Source organism: Theropithecus gelada, chromosome 1 (genome assembly GCF_003255815.1).
Source record: "Theropithecus gelada isolate Dixy chromosome 1, Tgel_1.0, whole genome shotgun sequence".
NCBI lineage: Eukaryota > Metazoa > Chordata > Mammalia > Primates > Cercopithecidae > Theropithecus > Theropithecus gelada.
The window spans coordinates 155894025-155921551 of NC_037668.1; the positions used below are offsets into that span (position 1 = coordinate 155894025).

At 40.1% G+C, this 27527-nt stretch overlaps 1 protein-coding gene across 2 annotated transcripts in view; it reads right to left on the reverse strand.

The window, feature by feature from the left end:
- Window positions 1-27527, reverse strand: part of HSD11B1 (hydroxysteroid 11-beta dehydrogenase 1) — a 48904-nt gene that overhangs the window by 1944 nt on the left and 19433 nt on the right. For both annotated transcript variants that reach the window (XM_025359204.1, XM_025359193.1), the window contains exons 3-6: window positions 27289-27419; window positions 26368-26479; window positions 26059-26244; window positions 71-214 (exon numbers count right to left, since the gene is read on the reverse strand). In XM_025359204.1, the coding sequence (XP_025214989.1) occupies window positions 71-214; window positions 26059-26244; window positions 26368-26479; window positions 27289-27419 (573 nt within the window). The remainder of the gene's footprint in view (window positions 1-70; window positions 215-26058; window positions 26245-26367; window positions 26480-27288; window positions 27420-27527) is intronic.

Sequence of the window (27527 nt, forward strand, 5' to 3'; positions counted from 1 at the left end):
ACCTTTGTTTAACCACAATGGTAAGGCAGACAGTTCATCTGCAGGTAATTATTTGAAGTCTTGATCTTACCTGTGTCTATGAGGCCAAGAACACAGAGAGTGATTGATACATTGACCTTGGCCACTGAATATTCCTTTCTGATGGAGGAGAAGAACCCATCCAAAGCAAACTTGCTTGCAGAATAGGCAGCAACCATTGGATAAGCCACTTTCCCTAGATGATAGATTAAAGAAATGGGTTAATAAGGCGGCCCATTTCAGCTTCTGACAGAGCTGATCTTTATCTGTAGTAGGCTTTGTAACTCCTATGTGTCCTTTTACCCCTTTGAGTCTTAGTTTCTCTATATTCCCCATGGAAATTATACTGCTGTATTGAATTTTGAAAAGAAAAATATTAAGGTATCGAAGGCATGGGGTGGGATTGGGCTACAGGACAGTCTTCATTGAAGAGGGACTGTTTAGGGTTTTAGTAAAGGTGATAAACAAGCGAGGCTACAAAAGAGCCATGTAATTCCACAGCTGCTAACTCTTCCACCTCTGAACCAAGTGCTGGGGATCCAAGAGTTTGACAAGTGATCTCTGCCAACTCAGTGACCTGTTGACAATGGAAAGGGTATGTTTTACTTTCCTTGCAAAGGGATTTAAAAAAACACTGTCCTGGCCAGGTGCGGTGGCTCACACCTATAATCCCAGCACTTTGGGAGGCCAAGGTGGGCAGATCCCTTGAGGTCAGGAGTTCGAGACCAGCCTGACTAACATGGTGAAACTCCATCTCTACTAAAAATACAAAAATTAGCTGGGCGCACGCCTGTAGTCCTATCTACTCAGGAGGCTGAGGCAGGTGAATCGCTTGAATTTGGGAGTCGGAGGTTGCAGTGAGCTGAGATCGTGCCACCACACAGAAGCCTGGGTGACAGAGACTCCATCTCAAAACAAACAAACAAACAAAAATCCTGTGTTTGCTTTTCTACCCAAAACCACTTTTAAAAAAAAAAAAAAACGTTCACCAGACTGCTTAATTCTCACTCAAGTTTTTTGAAGGATATGTGAACATATGCCTAATAGGATAAAATATTATTAATACCCTTTTTAGGAGGGGAGAGTAGAAGTGACCTGAGACCCTACAGTCTTTACCGAGCATTGTTATAGCAATTACTTTAAAATCAATTGTCTGCTAATTCCAGAGTTTGGGTAATTTTAAGATTGATCTTTATTGATTTCCTTTCCTCCTAAGTATGGGTCATATTTACTATTCTTGTATGGGTGTTAATTTTTTATTGTATCCTGGATATTGTGAATGATACATTACAGGGTGCCTGGATTCTGTCACATTCCTCCAAAGAGTGTTGATTTTTTTTTTTTTTAAAGTGGCCAGTTAACTTGGGTGAAACGCTGTGTCTTGTAATAAGTATCAGCTGAAATCTCTTTTCAATTATTTGAATCTTAACTTGGCTGCCTGATTTCTGCATTGCCCATGCATTGTTCAGAGAACAACTAGAGATTTGGACAGAGCTTATGTATAGGATTCAGTGTTTCTCCACTGTGACTCTCCTTTCCAGCATATCCCCCTTTACAGTCCAGCTGTTACAGTAACCCCAACCTCTTCCTTCTAGCTATTCATGTTGGCAAGATGGCAGGTTTCTATCCCAGATACGGCACTGATTGGGGCTGCCCTTAGGCATAAAGCTATACAAGTGGGAAATTCGCCTACTGTCATTTCCTTCTTCCAAGTGTCAATAACCCTCAATTTTCTATCTGCTCTTGGTTAATCTCCAGTGCTTTCAATGGTTGTTGTCGATATTTTGTCAAAAGTTTATAGTTGTAATCTGGGGAAGTGTTTCAGGTGCCACTCTGCAGTTATCGGAATTGGAATTTCTATATGTTTCAAATATAATATGTTGTATGTCAAACCAAGAAGAAAGGATGGGTTATTTAATAAAGATGCTGAGAAAGGTGGTTAACTAATTGGAAAAAATTAACTGTTTGTTTTATATCATATAGCAAAAAATATTCTAGATGGAAAATTATAGTAAACAGTGTAATCTACTCAATATCCATTCCTCCTTCTTTAATAATAGAGTCTGATTTTGTTCATGGCAGCAATGTAATCATTTTTAAATTCATTATTATTACATTTCCATTGTGCAAATCTCATCTCCCTGAGATTTTCTTGCCCTAATAAGCCATGCGACGTAATAGTTCTAACCAATGAGAAATCTAACAGATGAGGTTTCTAGGAAAGATATTGATTTCCTGATAAATTAGATGGATTCAGGTGGCATGCAACTTTTACATTTTGCCTTTCTCCTTTCCTCCTAATGAACTTCAGATATGATGGCTAGAATTGTAGCAGTCAGTTTGTGAACTATAGGAAAAGCTAATGTTAATTATGGTGGAACAGAAATGTGGAATGACCTTGGATTCTTGAAGACATCATGTAAGTCCACCAAAACCAGGCCTAAACTATTACCTGAGAAGAAGGAATCTCTCTTTGTTAAGTTGCAGTAAGGTTTTTGACTTCTTTCTTTCCAACTTGGATGCCCTTTATTTCTTTCTCTTGTCTAAGTGCTCTGGCTAGAACTTCCAGTACTACGTTGAATAAAAGTGGTGAAAGTTGGCATCACTCTCTTGTTCTAAATCTTAGTGGAAAGGCTTTCAATTTTTCCTTGTTCAGTAAGATATTAGCTATAGATTTGTCATATATGGCCTTTATCATGTTGAGGTATATCCCTTCTATACCCAATTTGTTGAGGGTTTTTATCATGAAGGGATGTTGCATTTTACCAAATGCTTTTTCATTATCTACTGAAATGATCATACAGTTTTTGTCTTTGATTCTATTGATGCGATGTATCACATTTATTGATTTGCTTATATTGAACCATCCTTGCATCTTGGAGATGAATCCTACTTGGTCACGATGAATGATCCTTTAAAATGTTGTTGAGTTCTGTTTGTAGTATTTTGTTGAGGATTTTTGCATCTGTGTTCATCAGGGATATTGGCCTGTGGTTTTCTCTTTTTTGTTGTATCTTTAGTTTTGGTTTCAATGTTGGGACACATCCTTAAAGGGAGAAGCCAGTCTCTCCTTCCCACTCCTTTGTCCTTCTTGGTGTCTGAAGGTGGATGTAATGACTGTGGCTCCAGACCTATATTGGACCATGAGGTAGAAGCCACATGTTGAGGATGGCAAAACATTTAGACAATTTAGATAGAAGGAAGGAACCTTGGTGACCATGGAGCTGCCATACTCTACTGGTTCTATACTGCCTACCTTCAGACCTGATTTAAATTTTAACTTACTGGTATTTTGTTTTGTTTTGTTTTTCTGAGGCAGAGTCTTGCTCTGTTGCCCAGACTGGAGTGCAATGGCATGATCTTGGTTCACTGTAACTTCTGCCTCCCAAGTTCAAGTGATTCTCCTGCCTCAACCTCCTGAGTAGCTGGGATTACAGGTGTGAGCTACCAAACCCGGCTAATTTTTGTATTTTTAGTAGAAACAGGATTTTGCCATGTTCGCCAGGCTGGTCTTGAACTCCTGACCTCAAGTGATCCACCTGCCTCGGCCTCCCAAAGTGTTGGAATTACAGGCATGAGCCACCATGCCCAGCCTAAATTCTAGCTTATTGAGTCCACTATTATTTTAGGTTTTCTGTATCTGACAGCTGAACTTACTTCTTATTGATAGTTATCCCCACTTCTATGCAGCCCATGTGCCGAAAGAACGCTGATATAATTCCTAACTGTAGGTGTGAGCTTATGTAATCTATTTTATCCCATTCTTCTTACTCATGATTGATACAGGAATGGCCATGTGGCTCATTTTGGACCAATGAGACTTGAAGAAAATTTTGTTGGAGTGTCTCAAAAAGTTAGTGTTTTTCTGGAAGAGTTTCTGAGAGTAGCAATCCTTTTTTTCTTCTGACACATTTTTGTGCATTGATATGGGGGTGGGAATTGCTGCAACTATCTCATTGTCAGCCTGAGGATGAAGCCACACATGGAAGAGAGCAGAGCCAAGAGAATCACGGGGACACTGAGCTTCAGCCAAGTCAACTGTGAAGCCTGCCCTACATCTGGACTTCCAGTTATGTCAATTATTTTCCTTATTGTTTGAGACAAAAATAGATCCACATTACTTATAAGAATAGCATAGTAACTAAAAGTATGAGCTCTGGAGTCAGATGACCCAGGTGTGAATCCCAAGTATGCCAATTCTTAGCTGTAGTATGTGGATAATAATATAACCAAGCTGGAGTAACCCATGTAATATACTTAGCACAAACTCTGGCACATAGAAAGCATTCAGAAAATGCTATTATTGTTAGCAGTATTAGTATTCAAATTGGTGAGAAAAGTAGGAGCTATTCAAAAAATAATGTTGGGACAAATAGCTAGTTACTTGGAGAAAAAAAGCGGCATTCTAATAAATACATTCAAATTAGATCACAGAGTATATGTGAAAAGCAAAAAAACTAAAATAAGCTATGGGTGAATTTCTAATCTCAAAGTTAGAGATACCTTTTAAAGCATGAAACTGGAGACGCATATTATGAAGGAAGACATAAATAGGTTTGAATATATAAAATGTGAAAAGCTACAGTGTACTAGAAATGCTTGCCATGGCCTTCCTACTCTCATCCCCTTCACAGAGATTTTATCTTTCTAGCCATGGAAGGTTGGCCCAGTTATCACGAATGTGCACACTGGCTTGAACACACATCATGGTCTCTCTTTCAAGAAATTGAAAGAGCGATGAAAAGATTCTGATTGCTACTGTTGGATTTTGAATGAAAAGGTCATGTAAGGTTGGGACTGGGATAGCCATTTTCAGCCATGGAGAGGGATAAATAAGCAGAGACAAGTATTCTGCAAAAGTAAGCAAGCATATGGAACAAACACAATAACCTCTGAAATTTATTTAGCTCTTATGTGCCAGTCTAGAGTCTAAAGGATAAATGCTCAAAGTTTCAAGGTTCATGAGTGGGAGAAGCAGGATTCAAACTAGGATTCAAATTTGACTCTAGTGGCCCACACCTTGAACACTAAGTGGTACTTCCTCTACAGAAGCCACCGTTCTTTATATGTGTGTTTTCCAGGAGCCATGTGTTAAACCCAACGCAGGAAGAGCGTTGGTGAGGATTCTCTCTGTTTTGAGAGTTGAGTCCAAAATAGGCAAAATTTATGAATAGCAGTATTATTTTCACTTCTAAGCTGACAGATGAGGATACCCATAAATAGACAGGGCTAGTCATTCCTAGTCCCTTTGTATTCATTTCCCAGGGCTGCCATAACAAATTACCACAAACTTGGTAGCGTAAGACTACAGAAATGTGTTCTCTTACAGTACTGGAATCCAGAAGTCCAAAACTAAGTTATCAGCACAGCCATGCTTCCTCCAAAAGCTATAGCAAGGAATCCTTTTTTTGTCTCTTCTAGCTTCTCATGTCTGCTGGCAGTTGGAGCTGAGTTGTACTGACAGCTCCAGTCTCTGCCTCCATCTTCACATCACTTTCTTCTCTTCTGTCTGTCTCTTTTACTATTCTTATAAGGTCACTTGTCATTGGATTCAGGGCCTCTCTGATAATCTGGGATGATTTCATCTTGAGATCTTAGTTACATCCTCAAGGACTTTCTATGTGTCCACTTAAGGTCACGTTCACAGGATCTAGGTGGACATATCTTTTGGGAGAGGACCACCATTCAGCCCACTACGCACCCCTAGATGACAATAAAGGTATTGACTATGACATTTAATGTGTTTGTCTAGGTGGCAACAGAGATGCAGAAGCAAGATATCCTGTGAAGCCATGGTCTTCATTCATAGAGCAGTTATTTTTATACCACTCATGGAGCTCACGCATCACATTGCCTGTCCTTAATTATGCCTCGGGTTATGCTCAAGGTACATAGAAGAATCCTAAATGGTTTTGTAGGAGAAGGAGGTTAAGTAAGAGAAGAGAGAAAGTGAAAGCAGAAGAAAGGAGAGAAGTAGTGAAGGAGCCAGACATGTCAGAAGACCACCTGAAAAATTCATGACATGGATGCATGCATGGTTTAAAAAAGTTTTTTGTTGTTGTTGTTGTTATTAGAAATAGGATCTCACTCTGTCACCCACCCAGGCTGAAGTGCTAAAGCACAGTGGTGAGATCATAGCTCATCCTCCCACCCCAGCCTCCTGAGTTGCTGGGGTTACAGATGCATGCCACTGCGCTTGGCTAATTTATTTTTTATTTTTTGTAGAGACAACGTCTCACTATGTTGCACAGGCTGGCCTAAAATCCCTGGCATCAAGTGATCCTCCTGCCTTGGCCTCCCAAAGTACTAGAATTATAGGCATGAGCCACTGTGCCCAGCCTAAAAAATTTTTTTTTTTTTTTTTTTTTTTGACGGAGTCTCATTCTGTTGCCAGGTTGAAGTGCAGTGGCGCAATCTTGGCTCACTGCAATCTATGCCTCCCGGGTTCAAGTGATTCTCTTGCATCGGACTCCTGAGTAGCTGGGACTACAGGCGCGTGGCACCATGCCTGGCTGATTTTTGTGTTTTTAGTGGAGATGGGGTCTCACTGTGTTGGCCATAATGGTCTTAATCTCTTGACCTTGAGATCTGCCCACTTTTAGATGGTGAAAAAAATGAACTATTATGCAAGCATATAAGGTTGGACAAAGACTATTGAAAAATGATTAGCCTTTATTATGAAGACTATGCATGAGGTACACTGTAACATAATTACATATGACTATAGCTGTTGTTGACATCTCTCAGATTTTGTGACCTGCTATTGATCTGTAAATGTTTAAGCCAGTGCTTAAATTCAATGCATATAAGGACCATGTGCAAATAAGGACCATTAACCTGTGGATTTGAGCTCTGCCCTCCACCCCCCCCATTCTTCTAGTCTATTTCTGGAGTAGAGGACTGTGCTAAAGAGCTCAGTAGGAAAGAGTGGCTTTATCCATAAATGACATTCATAGTGCATTTTGAGAATGAGTGTGGGGCAGGAAAGGCATGGTGGCCTAAGCTTGTTGAACATCATCTAGGAACTCCTGGAAGAAATGGAGAGAGGTCTTTGGAAGAGGCTAAAGTCCCACAATGACAGCTGGGTGAGCAGTCACTGAATTATGAATTAAGTCTCTTTAAAACCCAAACTGGCATGACTAAGGAAAACATGTATTTCAAATCTAAACTGGATGCTTAGGTGAAGAAATATATTGGACTATCAGGAAACTCCACCTGGAGGAGGTAGGTTGTAAATTCTACTTGATGAAAGGAAGTACATGAAGGACCAGGGAGGTGGAAGAATGGCTTGTACAAAAATTAGAGGCAGGAGTTAGATAGACAGTGAGAAGCTAGTCAGACAAGGAAAATAATAGCAAAGTTTATTGTATTTATTCTTTTACAATAGCACAGACTTACGAACACTTATCCAAAACTCTTAGAGTCAGATGTATTATGGAAATTAAATTTATTTTTGGATTTTAGATGGTGGTATGGGCATATAATAGATATTACATCGCATCTCCAGTAGGGTTGGAGGAGGCAGCCTGTATGAGAACATGTTATTATTTCTGCACTAAAACATCGGAAAGTTAATACTGAGATAAAGGAAGGATTTACATAGCCTCACTTCAGTTCAGGTTAAATTCATTAGGCAGATTGAATTATGCAAAGAAAATCCTTAGTTTTTGGAGTTTTATTATTGTTTCCATTTGTTTTCCCATAGCCTTTTTGGATTTTGGAATTGCAGATAACGATTGCGAACCAGTCTAGGCTCACTAAAGGAAATCTGGAATATATATTTTAAAAAAAAAAAGGCAGAAAAAAAATGAAGAGAAGAGAGAAAAATCTTCCAGGTTCTAGTCCCAAACAACCTTGGTGCATTTAATTAAAGTCTATTTCTATTCACAAGTCTGTTCTTAAACATTTTTTCCACATAGTGCGAATTAGCTTGTGTGAGGAAATCCCTACGTTCTGCTCTATGTAAACTATATTTAGAAGTTTCAGAAAGCTGAAAAGGGCAAAATCTCTCTAAAAATCTAGATTTTTATTTTTTAAAAAAGGTTCCATGAGTCAAAAGGCCTGGTCAAAGTGGAGTAAACAACATGTAACAGGATGTTAAAATTTGACTTTTTCTGCTTTAGTTTCAGCTGAGGTTCAAAGGCTGAGAACATCACAGTAATTGGCAAAGGCTTCCACGTTCTGAAGGGAGGTTCCAGACCACCTGTGCACTTACAGGGAACATGGAAACACAAACAAACATCCCAAGGAAATAAAGGGGCTGACACTGGGAGGCCAGAGAGGATGGGAGTTAGGGAGAAGAAATTAGCAATGTCTCATTGATCTTCTAAAAAGAAGGCGTGGGGGATTTTCCTCACGTCAGTCTTTGTGAGAGTGACTTCAAAGAGACCTCAGAGAGCTTGTCCCAAAGAGTTTGATGAGCAACAAGGGGGACTGGGGTCTGACTCAATCTGAGAGGCCATGGCTATGGGCAAAGCCATTGCATAGCCCAAATTGTGTCACACCTATGGAAACTCTCCCTTGTAGGTGGACCTGAAATCCAGCCCACACTCTGCTCATCACCCTGTGGGCCTTGTCCCAGGACCTATCCCTTCTCTTCTGGAGCCATTTCCAATTCTGCCCAAAAGGACAGCCTGAAGTGGTGAGTGTATTCTCTTATATTCCCACTGTAATCTCAGGGCCCAAAGGAAATAACATAAGCAACTGCTGCCCAAACCACAAGAAGAATTACTAGTATTCCAGAAAGGGCCTCCAAAGAATCCACAAAAGCATGCAATGCAAGAATCAGATTTGAACATCCACCAAGGGGTCAGAGAGCATGAGTTCTGAATGTCAAGAGAAGACCAATGTGTTAGCTGGGTGCCAGCCAAATAAGACCTTTCCTACTCCTTATCCTCTTCCCTGCATTCTCCCTTTTCCTTTAACCCAAGACAGGCTAGAGGGGGTCAAGGAGTGGGGAGGAGGCGAGGAAAGAGAGGAAAGAACAAACACATTTCCTACCAACAGCAGGTTCCAGCTTAGCAAGGGGAGAAGCTTTGGTTAAAGTTAAATTGGACACGACTAGACATTTTACCTATTCAGAAATGAGACTATTCTGGGGACTGGAGGCAGCCATAGGATTTTTTACTAACCTGGAGTAACCAGAAAAGTATTACCATCTGCCCTAGCTCATGTCCAGGCTCAGGGAGGACCTGCCCACAGAACAGGTTTGAACAGGCAGTGGTAGGAAAGAATCAACTTGTTTTCTGATTGTACCCTGTGAGATCCACTTGTTGGACTGCCAGTTTTTAAAAAAAAGATGTGCTAGTGTATGTGCTCAATTAAATAAAATTAATAAGTAAATAAATGCACTGTTCTAATATGCATGAAGCAGTCATGGAATTGAGGGGGTCGGAAGCCTGAGCGTTTCTACCCAAGGTTAAGTTTTGGCTTATGTGGGAGGGTGGGGCCATCACAGCAGAAGAGAAAGATGGCAGCTAGCTTTCTGGGAAGTTTTAGAACACTAGGAAACAGAGCTATGGTGACTATATTTTCTGAAGCAAAATATGGGACACAGAGTCTTAGAAGGATGAAGGCAGACATGATGATAAGTGGGACAGAATGTTTGTAATTAGCTCTGTCCCAGAAATGCTGGGACTCAGCCACTGTAGAAACAGTAAGAGCCAGAGCTGGCAAAGAAACCATGTACTGAGCCTTGTTAGCTGAGTAGAAGAGGTCAAAAGGAGGCCAACGTGCTTTCGCTCATCCTCTCTCTACCCTCCATCCCTAATGGTCTTGCTGATATTTTGAAATGATTACCAATTCAAAGGTGGATTTTAGACTGCTTTAATTGATTGCTCAGAAGGGAGTGCACAAGGATTGAAAAACTTCATTCCTGCCTGCCTTCACACTTTTAGGGCAACCCCAGGCAAATGAAGGAGCGCAAATTTGAGGTGCATCAGGCCTAAATGGCTTCAAGGCCAGAGAGTCATCCTGGATCCTGCCCCCCATTTTTCCCAGCTCTTCCTAAAAATCCTTGCTCAGTTGAGACCCTCATGGTCTAAACTCTTTAGTTGTTTGGATTGAGTTGGGCTCTCAAGATAAATCCACCTATCTTCTCCATACCCCAGAAGACCTGAGGTGTCATCATAAGTATTGAGACATCCCACAATCCAGTGATAATTGAAGCAATGCAGTGAACGGATGTATCCAGGGAAAGTGTGTTGAGTGAAAAGAGAAGAGGGTTTAGGATAGAAGAATCCTGAGGAAACCAACAATTAAGGTTGGAGAGTTGCCAAGAAACCTGGGAGACTGAGAGGGGACAGTTAAGGTGGCCAGAGAAAACCTAGGGCAATGTTTTGGCTGATCACTAGGAAAGAGCATATGGTGTTGAAACAGCACAAAATGTAGCAGAGATAAATAGGATAAAACTTGTTACTAAATTTCACAAGGTGACTTTGGCAAGAATATTTCTATGCAGGTATGGGGCCTGTTGACAGGATGTAAAATGGAGTTCTTCCTAAAGTCTCAGAGTATCAGCACATCTTCTAAGGCAAGAATAAAAGAATAGATTTGAAGAACATCCACGGTTGAAGGGTGGGCCCAAACCAGTTCTGCCTGCATTGCCTAATCACCCATGCCTAGCCTAAATCACCCTTGGATAAGAGAGTTCTCAGTGTCTTGTGCCTATATCCACCGATGCTCAGGGCAGTTTCATCCCTCTCCCCTTAAGCCACATGAGAGGGCCCTCAACAGCATTATTTGGAGAACTTTTAATATATCCCCTGGAGTTCAGGGACTGGAATTTGACTCACATCTAAAGTCTAAAGGCAACAGGGAGGGCTGGAACTGCCCTTGCTTGAGAACAAAGCTGAGTGCACTGTGGGATCAACCATGTAGTCCAAGAATTGACTTCCCAGAGGCCCAGTGTGGATCCTGTGGATGGGGGCTCGCCTGGGGTCACCTGCCCAGGGATGGTGGGGTAGACTGGGCCAAGTGGGCTGGGCTGATTGAAGCCTAGGAGCTGAGGAGAAAGCTGAACTGAAAGTAATGAGCGAGAGAAGGCATTGCTCACACAAAGGGAACTGCAGGGAGAATGGGCGGCAGCGGTGGTGTCTCCTGCAGGGGATCTCCGAAGAACCCAGAAAAAGCCCCACAAAATTCACTCTCATACTTCCTCCAAGTCACTAGACTCCCAGGATGGGGAATTATTATTATTATTATTATTATTATTATTTTTTCTCTTGAAGTAATTTTAAACTTAAGGAAAAGTTGCAAGAATAGTACACACAACCTATTTTTTTTTTCTGCTGAGCCATTTGAGGGTAATAGCTGTAATTGAGGTCATTGCTGACCTCATGTCCCATCTCCCCCAAATACTTAGTGTTCATTTCTTACACAGAAGGACACTGTCCTACATAATCACAATACAGTCATCAAAATGAGGGAATTTATTAGTTTCCTAGGGCTGTCATAACAAATTACCACAAACTGGGTGGCTTAAGACAACAGAAATTTATTCTCTCACAGTGCTGGAGTCAAGAAGTCTGAAATCAATGTGTTGGCAGGGCCGCATTCCCCCCAAAGGCTCTAAGAGAGAGTGCTTCCTTGCCTTTTCCAGCTTCTGGTGGCCGCCGGCATTCCTTGTGGCTATGTCACAATCTCTACTTTCCATCTTTACATGGCCTTTTCTTCTCTCTGTCTGTGTCTTCTCTTCCTCTGACTCTATAAGGACATTTGGCAGTGGATTAAGAGCCCACTTGGCTAATCCAGGATGATCTCATCACAAGATCCTTAACTTAATTACATCTGCAAGGACCCTTTGTCCAAATAAGGTTGCATTCACAGGTTCAGGCAGGTAGGATGTAGATATATCTTTTTGGGGGCCACTGTTCAACCCAGTACAGTAACATTGATGTATCCATGTTATCTAATCCACAGACCCTGTTCAAATTTTGTCATGTGTCCCAATAATACCCTTTATAGCAAAAGGATCCAATCGAGGATCATGTGTTGGCATTTAGTTGTCATGACTCTTCAGTTGCCTTTGCTCTGCAACGATTCTGCAGTCTTTCCTTTATTTTCATGACCTTGGCACTGTTGGAGAGTACAGCCAGTTATTTTGTACAAGCTGATATGCTGAAGCTGGCTCGTACTAGATTGTGAGAGCTGGTGGTTAAATGTTTATAAATTTTGCAAGCAAGAGAATGTCATGTGGATATGGTCATCATGGGAGTGTTGATTCCATGGAAAGGCTACAAATCAGGGCTTTTGATTCTTCCTTTCTGGGTAGCTTGTTGTTAAACATTTACTAGCGCACTATTGATGAATGTCCCTCAGTTTGGATTTGTCTGGTGTTTCCTCATGATTTGATTCAGGTTATGCATTTTGGCAGGTTCACAGAAGTAACTTGTGTTCTTCACATTGCACCCCATCAAGTGATACATGTTTTCAATTTATTCCATTACTGGTGATGTTATTTAACCACGATCATTTGTTTTTTTTTTTTGTTTTTTTTGTTTTTGTTTTTGTTTTGAGACGGAGTCTCGCTCTGTCACCCAGGCTGGAGTGCAGTGGCCGGATCTCAGCTCACTGCAAGCTCCGCCTCCCGGGTTTAGGCCATTCTCCTGCCTCAGCCTCCCGAGTAGCTGGGACCACAGACGCCCGCCACCTCGCCCAGCTAGTTTTTTTTGTATTTTTTAGTAGAGACGGGGTTTCACCGTGTTAGCCAGGATGGTTTAGATCTCCTGACCTCATGGTCCGCCCGTCTCGGCCTCCCAAAGTGCTGGGATTACAGGCTTGAGCCACCGCGCCCGGCAACCACGATCATTTGATTCAGGTGCCATCTATGAGGTTTCTCTTCTGTAAAATTACTCTTTTCCCCCTCGTAATCAGTAAGTTTTTTTTTTGTTTTTGTTTTTGTTTTTGTTTTTGTTTTCCGGTGGTACTTTAAAAAAAACCTATCTTAACCATTTTTTTAAAATTATACTTTAAGTTCTGGGGTACATGTGCACCACGTGCAGGTTTGTTACATAGGTATACATGAACCATGTTGGTTTGCTGCACCCATCAACTAGTCATTTACATTAGGGATTTCTCCTAATGCTATCCCTCCCCCAGCCAATCTAGAACTAGAAATACCATTTGACCCAGCAATCCTTTATAAGGATTATAAATCATGCTACTATAAAGACACATGCACACGTATGTTTATTGCAGCACTATTCACAATAGCAAAGACTTGGAACCAACTCAAATGTCCATCAATGATAGACTGGATTAAGAAAATGTGGCACATATACAACATGGAATACTATGCAGCCATAAAAAAGGATGAGTTCATGTCCTTTGCAGGGACATGGATGAAGCTGGAAACCATCATTCTCAGCAAACGATCACAAGGACAGAAAACCAAACACTGCATGTTCTCACTCATAAGTGGCAGTTGAACAATGAGAATACATGGACACTGGGAGGGGAACATCACACACCGGGGCCTATCTTAACCAGTTTTAAGCAGACAGTTCAAGGGCATTCAGTACATTCATATTATTGTGCAACCATCACTGCCATCCATCTCCAGAACTCTTTTCATGTAGCAAAACTAACTATACCCATTAAACAATAACTCCGCATTCTCTCCTTCCCCAGCCCCTGGCAACCACCCTTCTATTTTTGACTTTGTATAAACTTTCACCATCCTAAGAACTTCATGTAAGTGGAATCATACAGTTTCCTCCAATTGCAAACCAACACCAGAAGGTTCGTTCTCTTTCTGTGGCTGGCTTATTTCCCTTTGTGTGATGTCCTCAAGGTCCTGCCATGTCGTAGCATGTGTCAGAATTTCTTTTCTTTTAAAGATTGAATAATATTTCATTGTATATACATACTACATTTTGCTTATCCATTCATCTGCCAATAGACACTTGGGTTGCTAATAGTGAAACATACAGTGTTTTCGCTATTATGAATACTGTTCGTGTGAACATGGATGTACAAGTATCTCTTTGAGACCCTGCTTTCTTTTCTTTTCTTTTCTTTTTTCTTTTCTTTCCTTTCCTTTCCCTTTCCTTTTCCTTTTCCTTTCTTTTCTTTTCTCTTTTCTTTTCTTTTTTTGAGATGGAGTCTCACTGTGTCACCCAGCCTGGAGTGCAGTGGCGCAATCTCGGCTCACTGCAACGTCCGCCTCCCAGGTTCAAGCGATTCTCCGCCTCAGCCTCCTGAGAAGCTGGGATTACAGACGCCTGCCACCATGCCCAGCTAATTTTTGTATTTTTAGTAGGGACAGGGTTTCACCATATTGGCCACGCTGGTCTTGAACTCCTGACCTCAGGTGATCCACCTGCCTTGGCCTCCCAAAGTGCTGGGATTACAGGCATGAGCCACCGCACCCGGCCTCCTGCTTTCAGTTCTTCTATGTATATGCCCAGAACTAGAATTGCTGGATCACATGATAATTCTATTTTAAATTTTCTGAGGTACTGCCATACTGTTTTTCATAGTGTACTATTTTACATTCCCATCAACAGTACACAGCATTCCAATTTCCCCACATTCTCACCAATACTTGCTATTTCTGTTTTTTTTTTGAGGGGTGTGGGGGATAGTAGCCATCCTAGTGCTGTGAGGTGGTATCTCATTGTTGTTTCAATTTGCGTTTCCCTAATGATTAATGATGTTTAGCATCTCTTCATGTGCTTACTGGCCACTTGTTTGTCTTTGGTAAGATGTTTATTCAAGTCCTTTGCCCATTAAATTTTTTAAAAAATTTAAGTTGATACATAATATTTGTATATAGTTATGGGGTACCTGTGATATTGTTACATCCACAGAATATGTAATGATCAAGTAAGGGTATTTAAGATATCCATCATCACAAGTATTTATTATTTTTGTGTTGAGAACATTTCAAGTCCTTACTTATTTTGAAATGTGCAATACATAGTTACTAACTATAGTCACTCTACTATTGAACAATAGAAATTATTCCTTCTAACTGCATGTTTGTAATCAGTAACCAACCCCTCTTCACCCTCCTGCCCACATGCTGACATCCTTCCCAGTCTCTGTTAACTATCATCTACTCTCTACCTTCATGAGATAAACCTTTTTAGTTCCCTCATATGAGTGAGTTCATGCAGTGTTTGTCTTTCTGTGTCTGACGTATTTCATTTAGCATAATGACTTTCAGTTCCATCCACATTACTGCAAATGAATGGAGTTGCATATATCTCTTTGATATACTGATTTTCTTTCTTTTTTCTTTTTTCTTTTTTTTTGAGATGGAGTCTAACCTCTTGCCCAGGCTGAAGTGCAGCGGCACGATCTTGGCTCACTGCAACCTCTGCCTCCTGTCTCAGCCTCCCAAGTAGCTATAATCCCAAGTAGCTGGATTACAGGCATAGGCCACCACACCTGGCTAATTTTTGTATTTTTAGTAGAGGCGGGGTTTCACCATGTTGGCCAGGCTGGTCTTTAACTCCTGACCTCAAGTGATCCGTCCACCCCGGCCTCCCAAAGTGCTGGGATTAGAGGCATGATCCATTTCACCTGGCCAATTTTCTGTCTCTTGGATAAATACCCAATAATAGGATTGCTGTATCATATGATAGTTCTATTTTTAGTTTTTTTGAGAAATCTCCAAACTGTTGTCTATAGTGACTACAATAATTTACATTCCCACCAACAGTATATAAGAGTTCCCTTTTCTCTGCATCCACACTAGTATCTGTTATGTTTTGTCTTTCTGATAATAGCAATTTGATAAGATGATATCTCATTGTAGTTTTAATTTGAATTTCTTGATGATTAGTGATGTTGAGCATTTTTCATATACTTGTTAACCATTTATACGTTGTATGTCTTTTTTTGAGAAATGTCTGTTCAGGTCTTTTGCCCATTTTAAAAACACATAGTTTTTTTCCTATTGAGTTATTTGGGTACCTTGTATATTCTGGATATTAGTCCTTGTCAGATGGATATTTTGCAAATATTTTCTTCCATCAACCAGGTTGTCTTTTCACTTTGTTGATTGTTTCCTTTGCTATGCTGAAGGTTTTTAGTTTAATATAGTCCTCTTTGTCTATTTTTGTTTTTGTTGCCTGTGCTCTTGGGGCCTTAGTCATAAAATATTTGCCTAGACCAATGTCATGGAGTGTTCTTCCTACATTTTCTTCTGGTTCATAGTTTCAGGTCTTACATTTAAGTCTTTAATCTGTCGTGCATTAATTTTTGTATATGGTGAGAGATAGAGATCTAATTTCATTCTTCTGCATATGAATGTTTAGTTTTTCCAGCACCATTTATTGAAGAGACTGTCCTTTCCCCAATGCATGTTCTTGGTGCCTTTGTTGAAAATCACTTGGCTGTAAATACATGTGTTTATTTCTGGGCTCTCTATTCTTGTCCATTGTTCTGTCTATTTTCATACCAATACCATGCTGTTTTGGTTACTATAGCCTTTAATATATTTTCAAGTCAGGTAATGTATTACTTGCAGTTTTGCTTAGGATTGCTTTGGCTATTTGGATCCCTACAAATTTTGGTGTTTTTTTTGTTTGTTTGTTTTTTTCTATTTCTGTGAAAAATGTCATTGGTATTTTGATAGGAATTGTACTGAATCTATAGATTGCTCTTGGTATTATGGTCATTTTAACAACATTAATTTATTCTAATCCATGAGCATGGCATATATTTCCATTTGTTTGTGTCCTCTTCCATTTCTTTAATGGGTGTTTTATAGTTTTTCCTGTAGAGGTCTTTCACTTCCTTGGTTAAATTTATTCCTAGTTTTTTTTTGTTTTTTTTTTCTGTAGCTATTGTAAATGGGATTGCTTTCTTGACTTTTTTTTTTTTCCCCAGATTGATCGCTGTTAGCATATGGGGACACTGTTGATTTTTGTATGTTGATTTTGTATACTGCAACTTTATTGAACTTGTTTATCAGTTATAAGAGTTTTTTTGTGTAGTGTTTAGGCTTTTCTGATTATAAAATCATGTCACGTGAATGAGTGAAAATTTGACTTCCTGTTTTCCAGTTTGGATGTCTTTTATTTCTTTCTCTTGCCTGATTGCCCTGGCTAGGACTTCCCGTACTGTGTTGAATAAGAGTGGTGAAAGTGGGCATCCTTCTTTAGTTCCAATTATTAGAGGAAAGGTTTCCAGTTTTCCCCATTCAGCATGATGTTAGCTGTGGGTCTGTCATATATCCTTTGCCCATTTTTGAATCAGGTCGTTTGTGGTGTTTTTGGTTGTTGTTGCACAGGGGGTAGTACTTTGAGACTATGTAAATATCCTCTTCCTTGTTTAACTTTTACCCACTAGTTTTAGCATCTTTTGTTGCTTTCTGGCTGAATTATTACAATTATGGTTACCAAATGGTGATTTTCTAAGTTCATCATTTCTTATTAGTTGGCTTTCATGAAAAACCCTTCCCCTCTCTTGATTTATTTATTCATGAAAAATCCTTCCCCTCGCTTGATTTATTTATTCGTGCATTTATTTATGACTTTATGGATTTATTTCCTGTTTTTGCAGTGGGTGATAATCTGTTACTATTATTTATTTTGATGCCCCAAATGGTTCTAGGTTTGGCTAATGGGATCCCTTTAAAGTTAGCTTCTGTGTCCTAGTAATGTGTGCCTATTATCCTTTGAGCAGTTCTGTACTTACTGGCAGAACAAGATTTTCAGGCTTATCTTGTACCTTTCTTGCCACTGCCCTGGAATCAATCATTTCTCTAAGAAGTCTCAGTGGTTTTTTTTTTTTTTTTTTTTTTAAGTGGAGAATGATATTTAGAAAACAAGATCTGGGCACCAAGTGTGCTCCCAGGTCCTGTCAGTGGACAGAGTGAGCGAATACATGCATGTATATATAGACACACATCTATATTTATATATCTGTCCATGTATATTAAACAACTATTAATTCATACCCACACTTCCAATTGCAATCCAACACTAGAGGATTCATTCTCATTTTCTTCCCTTTCATATTTGTAACATTGACGGTGAGAACCTGGGACTTCCAAGATCTGCAATATGTATTACTTATGTGATTAATGCCCCTGTATGTGATCATTCTTCATTTGACTTCTTCATCCCACCTGGGTTCTGACACCCCAGTGCCAGACTACATGAACGCCTGGTGAATGCCTTTTTCACCCTATGTTGGGCTGCCCATGGCAGGCCCCCTTGCAGATGCCATCATCACCCCCCTTAGTTCTGATACCCTGTGCCAGGTGCCACATGAATGCCCTCCTTGGCCCAGTTGGGCTCTGAAACTTCACACTAGGCCACCACTGCTGCCCCACGTGAGGATGCCATCCTCATCTCACTCAGTCTCTGATGTCCCAAATCTGCTCCGTGACACAAACCTGTCCCATCCTACTCAAGTTTGTCAATCTGTGCTGCCACCTTCCTCCCCCGTGAAGATGCCTATCTTGCTTGGTCTCTATGAGTGGCTTTTAGATTGAATTATTCAGAGCCAAGGATGCTAAAAAATGCTCGACAATGCATCAGATAGTCCCACACAATGAAGGATTGTCCCTCACCAAAGGCCAATAGTATCCTTATTAAGAAGCCCTGACACGAAGGCCTAGAAACAGAAAGGAAATATGGAGGGAAAATATGACTGTGAGTCTCCAACACAGTTTAAGGAAAGACATGAAGTCAGAAATCCAGGTACTAGCAAGCCATTTTAGCATTTGTTCATTCAAGAAGAATGTGTTGATTATTTGCCAAATTTGTTAGCTCCAGGGAATCAGAGATGAATGAACAATGTGTCTGCCTTTAAGGAGAGCACAGCCTAGTCACTGTGGGTAAAATGCTGTATTTCAACAGCTTTCAGAGGCAAGCAGTTGTAAAACATACTATTATTTTGTATACCAAGAAATAAAAAGCCTTCCAATAGATCTGTAACATGATTTTTATCCCTTAGAGTGTTTCTTTTATGTTTGTTGCTACTTAGGTTGTTTCTAGTTTTTTTTAGTTTGTTTTTACAGCTATAAACAATACAGTAACAACTTGGCTTACACTAGAATGTGGGTGCACAACAGGTATCTTGCCTTTGCCTTCTTGCTCCCTGCCATAGCCCTGGCATCCGGCATAGTGCCTGACTCAGAGTTGACCCTCATGCATATTTTTTGAATAAATGAATGAATGACTATATTTGGGAAGCACTTGTTCAAGTTTGTTTATGGAATAAACTTCTCAGACATGAAGTTATGCTCTCTCTCCCCAACCATTCCTCTTGAAGTACTTAAGCAAACTTCTACTTATGGAAATCAATACAGGCAGCCCTCTGTATCCATGGGTTTTGCGTCTGTGGATTTAACCAACCATGGGTTGAAAATATTCAGGAAATAATTTTGTGTCTGTATTGAACACGTACACACTTTTAAAATCTTGTCATTATTCCTTAAATAATACAATATAACAGCTATTTACATAGCATTTACATTGTATTAGGTATTATAAGTCATCTAGAGAGGATTTAAAGTATCCAGGAGGATATGCCTAAGTTGTATGCAGATACTATGCCATTTCATATGAGAGACTTGAGCATCCATGGATTTTGGTATCTGTGGGAGGTCCTGGAGCCAATCCATTGAAGATATTGAGAGTGTATACGATTATATTCAAAAGAAGGAAGCACAGCAAGAAGCAAATAATTTCTGAAATGAATTTCTCATAAAAGCTTATGAAAAGAGGCACAAAGCAATGGAAAAACAACACTCCCAACAACTTATTGAAATGTTTCTATGATTATAAAAGTTACACATGCATGCATACACACTTAATGAAAATTTGGAAAATGAAGAAAAATATGAAGCTAAAAATAAAAATCATTCATTGTTCTGTAGTTTAGATATAATCATGCTAGTATTTTGGAAAATGTCCTTCCAGAGATATAGATATAGCTATGGATACAGATACACATATAAATTATATATAGTACAATTAGTTGTTTTCCTACTGCCAGACATTTAGGTTACTTCCAATGTTTTGCAATTTAAAAAATCCTACAACAAATGTTTTTGTACCTAAATCTGTGACTCATTTAATAGCTATTTCCTTGATATATTATTGCACTTAGACTGGGTGAAATAAAGGAAACATTCTTTTTTTTTTTTTTTTTTTTTTTTGAGATGGAGTTTCACTCTGTTTTGCCCAGGCTGGAGTGCAGTGGTACGATCTCAGCTCACTGCAACCTCTGCCTCCCAGGTCAAGTGATTCTCCTGCCTCAGCCTCACAAGTAGCTGGGACTACAGGCACCCAGCACCATGCCCAGCTAATTTTTGTATTTTTAGAAGACACGGGGTTTCGCTATCTTGGCCAGACTGGTCTCGAACGCTGACCTTGTGATCCGTCCGCCTCAGCCTCCCAAAGTGCTGGGATTACAGGCATGAACCACCAGGCCCGGGCAAAGGAAACATTCTTAAGGCTACTGGTACATATTTCCAAATTACCTTAGACAAAATGACAAATAAAGACCTAGACTTTAAAAAATACACAAAAATAAAAAACAATTAAATGAATATAAGAATCATGCATTTTCCCTACTCTGAGTACAGTTATCCCTCAGTATTCAAAGGGGGATTGGTTTCAGGATCTTCTGTGGATACCAAAATTCATAGATACTCAAGTCCCTCATATATAAAATGGTGTAGTATTTGCATATTACCTATGCACATCCTCCTGTATACTTTAAATCATCTCTAGATTACTTATAATACCTAATTTCGGTGCCTACATCTTATATCATTTCTGTGAATTCAACATAGTACCCAGCATGTGGTAAACTCAAGTTTTACTTATTAGAACTCTGTTAATTTATTACCCCCATTTTATTTTGATCCACATTTGGTTGAATCCACAGATGTAGAACCCAGGCATACAGAGTGCTGGCTGTATACTGATCCTGTCCTTTTTCTTTTCTTTTTGTTATTGTTAAGAAATTCAAGTGCCAATGTTGAAGCTTAAGCACAGGATCTATACCAAGTCTAATTTGGGCACATTTATATTCTCCTTTCCTTAAGACCTAGTTTTCTATTTGTGTTTTTCCAGATAGAATGTATCTGTTGTAAGCCTTCTCAAATTCCTTGGTAAGGAGACATAAAGACACAAATGATGGTAGAACCTTGCTATTTCCATCCACAAGTGCACTTGAATGAAACCTGTGGTCTAGCAGACATAAGTAACCTCGACTACCTAGCCTTTCCAGAAGAAAACACGAAGCAACAGTGATTATGGGTAGCATTGTATTATTCTCAGCCTGCACTAAATTGTCACTGTCTTCATCAAAGAGTCTTCCTCCCTTTCAAATCTCCCCCACTCTTTTCTTTTGGGGGCAGATGCAGAATTGAATTCCTAGAAAAATCTAGCAGATTCTGTCTCAATCCTCCCAGTGTTGCCCAAACACGATCTCTTAAAGTTAGGCAACAATGATTACATTTTATAGAACAAATTTTCTGGAATTTTTATGCCCAGGTTGCTGATTTTACTCTGATCTCTGATCTCCTTCTTGGCATTCTTATAGGCCCTATGGATGACACGTCTACATACACACATACCTCACCTCTGCATACTTCTACCCACCCCCCAACACACAGTTCAACCTTGTGTGGCCGTCGCGGCTCCCCATCCCTCATGTAAATGCTTACGTTCACATGGATAAACACTTCCACTCACCTCAGAAATCCTGGTTCCTGAAGATTATTTCTGAGGTAATTGGATTTAAGGGTAAAGAGGCATCTTTTCTTAGAAAAATGAGAACAATTGTGGCAAGGGATAAATTGCCCCTTTCCACTCTAGTTCTGAGGCCCGTTCATAATCTAGAGTTTGGGTTCCCTCTTCCCCCAATACCCCAAGGCATAGCCATACATTGAGACACTGGCCCACCTTTCAGGAAGGAGTGGGTATGCCAGAACTGAACTGAAGGCGGGGATGACATTAACATCTGTATATCCTTGTCTATGCAAAACATCGCTATAGGTCTTCCAAGTCCTGTTAGTTGATATGTGTAGTTGAAAAACCTGTTTTTTTTCCCCCTCTTCATAATGTTGAATTTTTGAAACAGGTTTAGACCACACAGGCAGACCTCCACTGACAAATAGGTTAAGATCCAGCAAGTGACTTCATCTGTTGGTTTGAGTTTTCCCACAAAGCACTGTCTTATGAATGTTTGCCCCTGGCTAGTCAACTCAAAGTGCCTGAAAGACTGCACACGTACATTAAAAAACAGTATGAAACAATGCTGCGAATGAGTAAAACAGAAAAGGAATACATTTGAATAAGACTATCTATATAGAGAGAACGCTGAGTTTTTAAAAAGATTTACTTGGAGAAAGGTGAATAGTTAACTGGAGACACTTTATGGAGCTTCTCAAGAGAAGTCTGAACATTCAAAAGTTTTTGACAAGGTTCTTTTATTCCTTTTGATCTATTTTCATTTTGAATATTTAAAGCAACCGAGTCTTTTATGATGTCCAAATTCACTTCAAAATATACCTTGCATTTTCCTTGATCCAGAAGGATTACTATCCCTACACATATGCTTGCCGAGTATATTTAACATTTGTGTTATTAGTAGTTATGAGTAGTATTAGTTGTATTTGAATTACCAATAAACCCAAAAAAGAGAAATGATGAGGAAGTCAGATTTCTAAAGTTAACTTACCAAAATATAGTAGATAAAGACAAAGAAGAAACATTGAAATGGCTCTGGTGAGTTCTGAAAAAGACTTCATAGGAAGTAGTGGGCTAAGTAGATTTTGAGAGGAGAAAGGAGCAGAGGAAGACAGGGTTTGTCCATGATTCCTCTCAGGGGCATAAAGCAGGTGGAGAAATGGCCTTAGATGCTCAGTTCTAGCTGCCATGTGTGCAACTGATGACACATGCCACATTGATGGGATTCACCAAGCCCAGGAGCCCGAAAATGAAACCAACTTTACTTTTCTAATGTTGAACCTAAGATGACCTATTTTGACTAATGTCAGATAAACTTTTTTTCCAGATGTTTTCAAATGTTCTCTGCCCACTCCAGTGATGTTTTAGTCAAATTGAGGTATTAATATCTCTACTTCAGTTCGTTTCATGAATACTATATAGGTACTCTCTTTCCATTCTTTCTCCTACCCCACTGTCCCCTGCACGCACTGCCTGATGGAAGGACTTTGTTTTTTGTGATGGACCTTGCATGTGGAGGGAATGAGTCTTATGTGTGTGTGTGTGTGTATGTATGTGTGTGTGTGGTTCATATGTGGGATGGCCTGGAGGGTATACTCTTTTTCTAGTCTTATGTGTTTTTTAGCATGGCTGATGTGGGAGAGATTGCTAGTTGTTTATCAATGTCAGTGTATTTTACAGAAATAGAACTCCTGATTTTTAGTTGGACACATGTTCCCTTTGAATAAAGGTAACAATTGCAGCCAGCTGTGGCAGAAGAAAAGTGTACACTTTCCAGGTGGTATCCTTATTTTTTCATTTTCTTGAGTTAGAATTCAGACATGCCAATGAGCCATCTTGAACACGCAGTTGTAAACAAGCACTCTAGGACTGGTGGTTCTGAGATAGAAGGCCTCCTGGACAGCCTCATGGGACAGAACTACTGTATCTGTCCTATCCACCCTGGAATGCCTATCCAGCGTGTTTTGTGTGAGATAAATAAATTTAGATTTGCTTAAGCCATTGTAAATTCGGGTCTTTGTTATAGTAGCTGAACTTACATCCTAACTAGCAAGTGGTGGAAGGAGAGGAGGCTAATCAATGTAACAGGATGTTACACATACAAGAAACTTGCTCAATAGGTTGCCAAGAAAAGGTCGTGAATAGTGGACAGATGTGGACTACAAGGAGGTTCCCAGAAGCAGCAATATTGTCTCTGTTAATGCTACATAGATAACCAAGCCTTTAAGGAACATATTAGAAGTATAGCATTCCCATGTAATGCAATACCCAGAAATGCATTGTGGATAAAAACAATTCTTTATCACTGAAACTCAATAAACAACTTAATGTATTCCCTAGAAGAAATGATTAAAACTCCATCCCAGTACTGTTTGGCTGACCTTAAGATCAACTTGATGTTTAGCATCCCATATTTATAGAGTTTAGATTTTAAAGAGGAAGGATTAATGAACATGTTTACTGACTGATTAAAAGAATACATCATAAAGCAGAGAATATTCTTCAGTTGCGGCAAGACAGCAATGTGTCTGTACTTTGCAAGTTGACAGACAGGTTTCAAGGCAAAAAAGTTGGAATCTTGGCTACACAAACAATAAACACCAAAGATACTCATCCAGCTAGATTTCCCACCTCCCATAGTTCATGGAAATTACCAAGTTTCATTCAATAAGTGTAGGAGATACAGGGAAACAGAGATTATCGGAATTTCATCATGTCCTTGGGCTCAACAGTAATTCTTAGTCCTTCTGAGCACATTTAGATCATGGGTACATTCTAGAAAGTTACATTCTTCAAAGGTGAAATACATCTTTGCCTAGAGTCAATGTATTATTTAATCAACTGAAATCATTAAAGCCACCTACATCATGACTGATGTGAGAAGTTTGGCCAATGCCCTGGGATGGATTGGGGATGTGCCCAGCACCCTCCCACTCAGTATGCATCCGGAAGCTCTCCCTTTCTTCCAGCCCAGAGAGAATCTGTGTCTGGGGAGGGGTGGGGAGTCTGTGTTGTCTGGGAAGCACCGGGATGCATATCAATCACTCTGTTTGGTGGGTAGCACAGACACACTGCCCCTTTATCCAATCACTATGCAGACCCTCCCTGGGCCAGAAAGGAGAACTCTTTACAACACAGATGGTGCTATTAGTTTCAGTAAGAATGTTTGTGAAGTGCTTAATAGTTTACAGAGTCCTCTAGGTTATTTGTTTTTATTTTGCCAGGAGCTACACTTAGATGGCAGATTTTGATCCTGGTGTTTGCACTTTCCTTCTAACTGACTAATCAACAAAGATGTGCAGAACTTGTCTCCTGGATCTATGATAAAAACGGGCCTAGAAATGTCCCGAGCTGGGAACTCACTGGTTTTTTTACTGGTGATGGCTTCTGATACTACCACTATCCAGAACACCAGGGACCTCTCTTGATCCCACAGAGATCTTTTCATGAATATTTCGCTGGACACATTTCTTCCCTACCCAGCTGGTTGTTTAAATTGATCTTTTCATGTTAACATGTTCAGATTTTGGAGAATACACCCGGTATAGGCAGGTCTGTTCATTTTTTTTTTCTTGTTGTTCATTTTATTTAGCTTTAGCTTAGCCCACTTATCAGACAACTGTGTGTTGTTGAAATAGTTCACTTCTCTGTTCTACCTTCACATTATATAACTTCACCAACCTATGGTTTTTGGTTATGGAGGAAGCAAAGTCCTTTTTATCCATTGTGACTAGGTCTCTCACTTAGGACCAAGATAGGCTGTACCTCCAGCAGCCTCTTAAGTCCCTTCAACCTTGCTTTGTAGAAAACAATTCAGGCTTCCAATGGGCACTCTGAACTACTGCTTTTTCTCTGTTACTTAAAAGAATTCTGTAGCCCATCTACCTTGACCAATCCCTCATTTTTTTATGGTGTCACTAGTTTGTAACAGTGTCTTCTTTACTCGGGATACGTGCCTCTCATTGAGTCCACAAATCATCCCCCTGCAAGTCTCTTATCAGTACATCTGCCTGTTCATGCGTATGAGTAAGCTGTTAATCAGCTTTTGTTTAATATTACTATGAACATTTCAACTTCAAGTTAATATTGTAACTAGGCCTCTCCCTTAGGACCAGAACAGGCTGTACCTCCAGCAGCCCCTCAAGTCCCTTTGACCTTCCTTTGTAGAAAACAATTCAGGCTTCCAATGGGCAATCTGAGCTGCTGCTTTTTCTCCGTTACTTAAAAGAATTTTGTAGCCCACCTACCTTGACCAATCCCTTATTACTTCTCTGCACGGAAACTGATAAAAATTTATGTCTACTTCAGAGGCTAGCATCATCCCTGGCATTTTTTTTTTTCTTTTACCTTCCACATTGGTCCCTCTCCCACTCACCAGCCAAAGAAGAGACGACAACAATGCTTCCATTGCTCTGCTTCAGCATGGGCAAGGCAGCTACAGTCAGGACCACATAACTGAGGAAGTTGACCTCCATGCTTTTGCGCACATGGTGAATATCATCATGAAAAAGATTCAAAGAAGTGTTGGTGATGTGGTTGAGAATGAGCATGTCTAGTCCTCCTGCAAGAGATGGCTATATTAAGAAATCATCTGGGGTTGACTCCTTTCCCATTCTCCTCCCAAAAGCTCTTTGGTGACCCCAAGGGCAAAGTTCAGAGGAGGAGGGAAGAGAAACAGCCTTACCCATGAGCTTTCCTGCTTGGGCAACAAATTGCTCTGCGAAGGTCATATCTTCCATGGTGCCAGCAATGTAGTGTGCTGAGGCTGCTCCAAGTTCCAGGCAGTGGGAAACCACCTGCAGTGACAAAGCAGAAATGGCATCAGTCTTAGCTGCAGACTTTTGGGGCATAGTATCTGAAGTAATGGGGGGCTTAAATGAGAGATTGCTCACAGCCCTGTTTAGGTAAGAAATGGTAAGTATGTTTGTGTGTGTGTTGCCGAATATAACCCTCATGATCATTGTCCTCTCTCTGAAATATTTTCTGGAACACAGTGGGGTTTAAGTGAATAAATCATCACAGTGCTGGGGTTTAAGTTCATGATTTATGCTCATGGCTTCTGTGAATAGGTATTTCTGAAGGCAATATGAGTGTAGATGTTGGTTACTATGTGGGTAGCTCTAGGTTTGTGAATGTTTGTACATCTTTGGGTTTGTGAGTCTATGAGAGGGCATGTGCCTGGGAGTCTGCATGGGTATGAGGATACGTATTCATGAGCAGGTACTGGGATTTCAGTTTTTGAAAACATCTCTATGTATCTGTAGTTCAATGTGTAAATGTGTGTGACTAGGCATGTCTGTGAGCATATATAGCTCAAGGACTCTGTTGCAGAATATCTCTCTCTCTCTCTCTCTCTCTCTCACACACACACACACACACACACACACACACGAATGAATATTTAAATGCATACTTTTATATTCCTGTGGGTTTTTTGGTGTTTGAATCTATATATGAGAGTACAAAATTAAGCGCGCGCGTGTGTGTGTGCATGTGCATCTGTATATAGATCTGCGATATGCTAGCTTCTGTGTATATGTGAGCATATATAAGAACACATCTGGGCATGTGAGGGTACATGTATCTGCGGGCATGGAACCCTCACCTTCTGTAGAGTTTCTTTTGACCTCGCTGTTACCACCACGTGGGCTCCCATCTTCGCCAGATGATAAGCCATCTCTCTTCCGATCCCTTTGCTGGCCCCTGTGACAATCACTTTCTTTCCTTGGAGCATCTCTGAGGAACCCCAAAAGGAAGTGAGGACCATACCCAAGTTGGCAGCAAAATTCCTTCTCCCTCTCTGGATATAGGCAGGCTTATCTCAATTTGTAACTTAAAGGTTAT